The 4399-nt window shown below is 48.8% G+C and overlaps 1 protein-coding gene across 1 annotated transcript; it reads right to left on the bottom strand.

Moving 5' to 3' along the window:
• Positions 1 to 391: 391 nt before the first annotated feature.
• On the bottom strand, positions 392 to 1673 carry LOC144138783 (uncharacterized). Its single transcript, XM_077671246.1, has 3 exons — positions 1535 to 1673; positions 1290 to 1424; positions 392 to 1025 (listed from the first exon to the last, which is right to left on the bottom strand). Exon 3 carries the CDS (start codon positions 1000 to 1002, stop codon positions 478 to 480), a length of 525 nt encoding a protein of 174 aa, XP_077527372.1. The 5' UTR covers positions 1003 to 1025; positions 1290 to 1424; positions 1535 to 1673; the 3' UTR covers positions 392 to 477.
• Between the last annotated feature and the right edge of the window lie 2726 nt (positions 1674 to 4399).

Genomic DNA, 4399 nt, shown 5'->3' with positions numbered 1-4399 from the left:
AGAATGGATACCCTTTGCTGCAATACCTTGTCACCACTGAGCATATAGTACGCCCAGATCTCTGTAGTAACGAAAAATGTTTGCCTTGTTTTGGTATGCCCCCTCAGTCCTCGATGCACAGCATTGAAATGCTTTCCTACTGTACCTTGTGTTCGAGTATGTAGTACTTTTTGAACCTCTGAACAAATTCCTTGCCAGCCACTTGCGAACAGTAGCAGAGATTCTTTTCTGCAATGCCTTCGTTGTTACTTGCAAGAGCAAGGAGCTCTTTTGACAAGTCAACCACGTGAACCACCATCTATAATGGTCATATTTGTGAAGGGCTAGTGCCCTACCATCCTTTGTCACGTCTTAAAGATATTACGTAATAAATATACAGCTAGCTCCAGGTTATGCTAGTGCTTAAATAAATGACGTTAACACAATGTTGAAGTCATGCATACATTTATTACATCCAAACTGCAAAGTTCAGCTCTTTCATGCGAGCTCGTCCTCTGCACCAAGGTAGCGGCGCAGAAGTTCCATTTTTTCTTTGTGCCGGCGCTCGCGTTGCTCCTCGCGGTCAACGTTGATCTTCCACAGAGTTTCCGCAACGGAACACCTCTTTTTCTTTGCTGGCGGCGGCGTGTCGCTGTCTGTGCTGGCCGGACTAGTTGGCGCCTTCAATTCGACGCGGCCAGGACCCCTCATGAGCTCCGGCTCCATGCTGTCGTCGATGGCGGCAATTTTTTGGAGTTCGGCATCATATTCTACAGGGACGGGCTGCACGCCCGACTGCTTGTTGTGGGTGCGGCTGTCGGTGCGGCGTCTTTTTACAGTCTTCAGTCTGTTCATACACTGCTCGGGCGTCTTACTTACTCCCAGCTTGGTGTAGATTTCGGCAGCAATCTGTTGCCACATGGCCTTTTTGTGGCGGAATCGCTTCATGGGACCCACCATGTCCAGGTACAAAGCATATCGATCAAGGAGCAGCAGGGTCTCCCCTTCGCCCCACTCATTCATGCTTGCTTTTGTTGGTATTTCATCTGCAAGTAGAATGTAAATTTCGGTGAACACAAAAATATGCAAAATAAAAGAAGTCTTTACCATGCCCCGTTTGGACTATCGCATATGCTTTTTTTTTTAGTCTGTCAGGGTGCAAATAGGTCAAATGCGAAGTCGAAAAAGAAATTGAGGAGTTGCGTTCCAAGCGAGCTTGTTATCACACGGAACCATTTCAGGCTTGCTTCGTGCGCATTGTGCGCTTATCACGCATTAAAGAAACCCCATTTCAGAACCATGACACGCACCGAGGGCGACTCGTGGAGGCTCATTGGTGCTTGCTTGCGGCGTGGTGTCCGGGCTGACGAATGCCGAATCAAAAGCGGCGCCGACCGGCCCACGGCTTCCGCCGGCAACCGACGATAGAGCTGCACTCGTTTGGTCTGTAGAAAAATAAAATGGAAGCCCATCACCAGTAAGGCACAATTTTTAGCCGAGTTAATCTCTGCCGAGTGCACAGGAGATTACGATGGCAGCAAAAGCTCGTACGCACCTTCCAGGACTGCCGTACGAGACTCTGGGATTGGGGTTGGGGGGCAGCTTGGGGTGCCGATGACAAACGAAGGCCCCGTGCCAGCATCAGATGATTTCAGGTTTCCGGCAACGCTTGCGACGAAAGCCGCCAGCTTTGATTTATCTGTTATAAGGGAAAAAAAACTAGCTAGTGTCACACACTAGGCAGGACAAAGACCATCACGCAATGAAAACAGGCGAAGCCTTCACTTCTTTCGCCGTGGTAATTGCCATTCAAAAACTCACCGGAAGGTGGAAGGTTGAACTGCGCTTGCGGCAAAACAAGACGATGCGTCTTGCCATCGCAAACAACGTCCACGCCTATGCTGCCACTGCTACCACTCATCGTAATGCGTACTACGCGCGACGAGCAGACACCCCAAATGAAAATGGCGCGCCCTGAAACAGGAAACGCTAGGTGGCACTCGTGCTTCGGCACACCGTCTGTCCTCGATCAACGCACCGTGCCGGTGCGCACCGTCGCGGGGCACTGTGCACAGCGCCGGTTTTGGGGGCAACCCCGGTGCATGTTTATCGAGGACGCTATTAAATAGACAAGGTGCCCCTGCGGGCCCCTCACTTTCGTCCTTCAATGCATGTGGCACCTATCAGCAAAATGTTCCACACGGAGCCCTACAGAAGAATGGAGGTGAAGCATCAGGATATGCTCATAATCCAGGGTTCGGATATAAGTACCTTATAAACCGAAGTATGGGTCCAGTGCAAGTGCACAAAAAAATAGGTCAAAGACGGTTATATATGACAAGGGTAGATAAGACCTATGTGCAAATTTTTTGGGCAAAAGTTTCTACATATATTATTGTTTTCACCGTAGAAACATGAATGCAGTCATGGCAGCCTGTTGGCGTGCAAGAGCAATCACTAATAAGTATGTTGAAGGGGCGGCGTGCTACCCAGCCAAAAACAACGAACATTTACAATCTCTCATTGTGCAGCAACGCCGGCAGGTATTGCCCAGCCGTTGCTGCCGTCCAATGGCCTCAGGTCATTAGCAGGCTCCCCGGCTTGAACTGGACAGACACCTCCAACTCGGCACACAGCAGCACATCGAAGCCGGAGAAGTGGTTGCTGGTATGAGAAGGGAAAGCTGACCAGCACATCACCGCATTTCGCGGTGCAGACTCCTGCACGATTTACTGCTGCCAGCACCTTCACTAAAGCTGTCTCTCCATCTAGGGCTCGTAGGCCATTCTCAAGTTGTGTGTTTGCCTTCCGCTTATGGTCCACACTTCACTCTCATGCATGCCTTACTTAAAGGCCAACTGCAACGAAAATTTACCTGCCCGAAATTCTGCTTCAATGTGTGGTATGATTCATTTGCACCGTTCTTCAAACATGCCATTGGGGCATATTGGAAATGCAGATCAGACTGCTGTGTATCTTGATGTGCATGTGTCAAGAACTGTGAACAGCGTTGGTGAGCCAGAAGTCTGCATTAGGACAACTGGGAATGAAAAGAAAAGGATAACAGTAATGCTGGGATGCTTGACAGATGGCCACAAGCTGCCCCCTTACATCATTTTCGCCGGAAGACTATTCCAAAGGAAACATTTCCTGGGAACATCGTGCGTTGCCAGGGTGGATGGATGAAAGCATCTTTAGTTCTTGACTGGACTAACACAGTATGGTGCGGTGACCAGGTGCTCTTCTACACCCGTCATCACTCGTACTGGATTCTTCTGCGGACACCTCACCTCCGAGGTCAAGAAGAAATTGGCAGAGACTAGTTGCCTTGCTGTCATTCCTGGCGGAATGACCTCGATTTTGCAACCGCTCGGCGTGTGCTTAAACAAACCGTTTATGGACCCAATCCGCAAGCTCTACAACCGGAAGATCAAACCCCGACACCCTCAGGAAGAATCAAACGACACTGCCGAGTGGGTGTCTGCCGCTTGGTACAACCTCCCACAGCATGGTAGTTTGTGCTTTCAAGAAGTGTTTGTTTTCAAATGCCCTCAATGACACAGAAGACGACATTCTCTTGGAGGATGAGTGCGAAGGACTCAGATTCCGAGAACTTGTCCGACGACGACTAGCAAGAACACAACGTCTTGAGCCAGGTGATTACTTCTAGTCAACATTTGAAAAATTAATGCAATTTTTCATGCATGCGCTAGTGTCACGTTAGTTCAGTAGTTTTTATTTGGCCTTTTTTTTTGCTGGACGCATCCACAACTCGCCCATCGCGTTACATTCGCGATTTACTTTTTCTTGCTAGAAGCAGTGAAAAGTCACCCCTCACGTTACAATCGAGTAAGTACGGTAATGGTGGAGACTTCAGTCTTCTTAGTGTAATTGTTGCAGAAGTTAGGGAAAATGCATGTTGGACATACATATAGCTTAAAATTCGACCGATGCAATCGTTGCTTTCATTAAATCCCTGGCAGCTTCTTTGGAAATCCAATGCAAAGTTTTTTCAGTTTACGAGTGCCCCATCGGCCCCGGCTCAGCTCAAAAAGCCATTACCGCAGACACCTGGGAAGGCCAAAAATATCGGATTAACGAATATTCAGGTTAACCGAACCTGAGCAGCGGACTCAAGCTTATTTTGAAATCAGGTCAAGAATTTTCGCACTCTGCAGCGCTGGTACCTATCACCGCCATTACTGGAACAGCAATGCCGGAATCATGATCACCGCTGACAGCGCCAACAAAATGAGGGTTAGATGAATAGCGGCAGCACAGCAGCACTTGTGAAGCCCCTTAATCACTTGTACTTACAGCGCCAAAGAGGTACAGCAGCCATGCGGGAGCGGGAAATCAGGTAAACTACGCAGACTGCGCATTTTGATTCCAGAGGGAGTACACAAAACATACCCTCTAG

This window comes from Haemaphysalis longicornis, unplaced genomic scaffold (genome assembly GCF_048455015.1).
Source record: "Haemaphysalis longicornis isolate Haplotype H1 unplaced genomic scaffold, Haemaphysalis longicornis Haplotype H1 scaffold_5, whole genome shotgun sequence".
Taxonomy (NCBI): Eukaryota; Metazoa; Arthropoda; class Arachnida; order Ixodida; family Ixodidae; genus Haemaphysalis; species Haemaphysalis longicornis.
The sequence above is the reverse complement of the archived record's forward strand: the minus strand, read 5'-3'. Positions and strand labels throughout refer to the sequence as shown.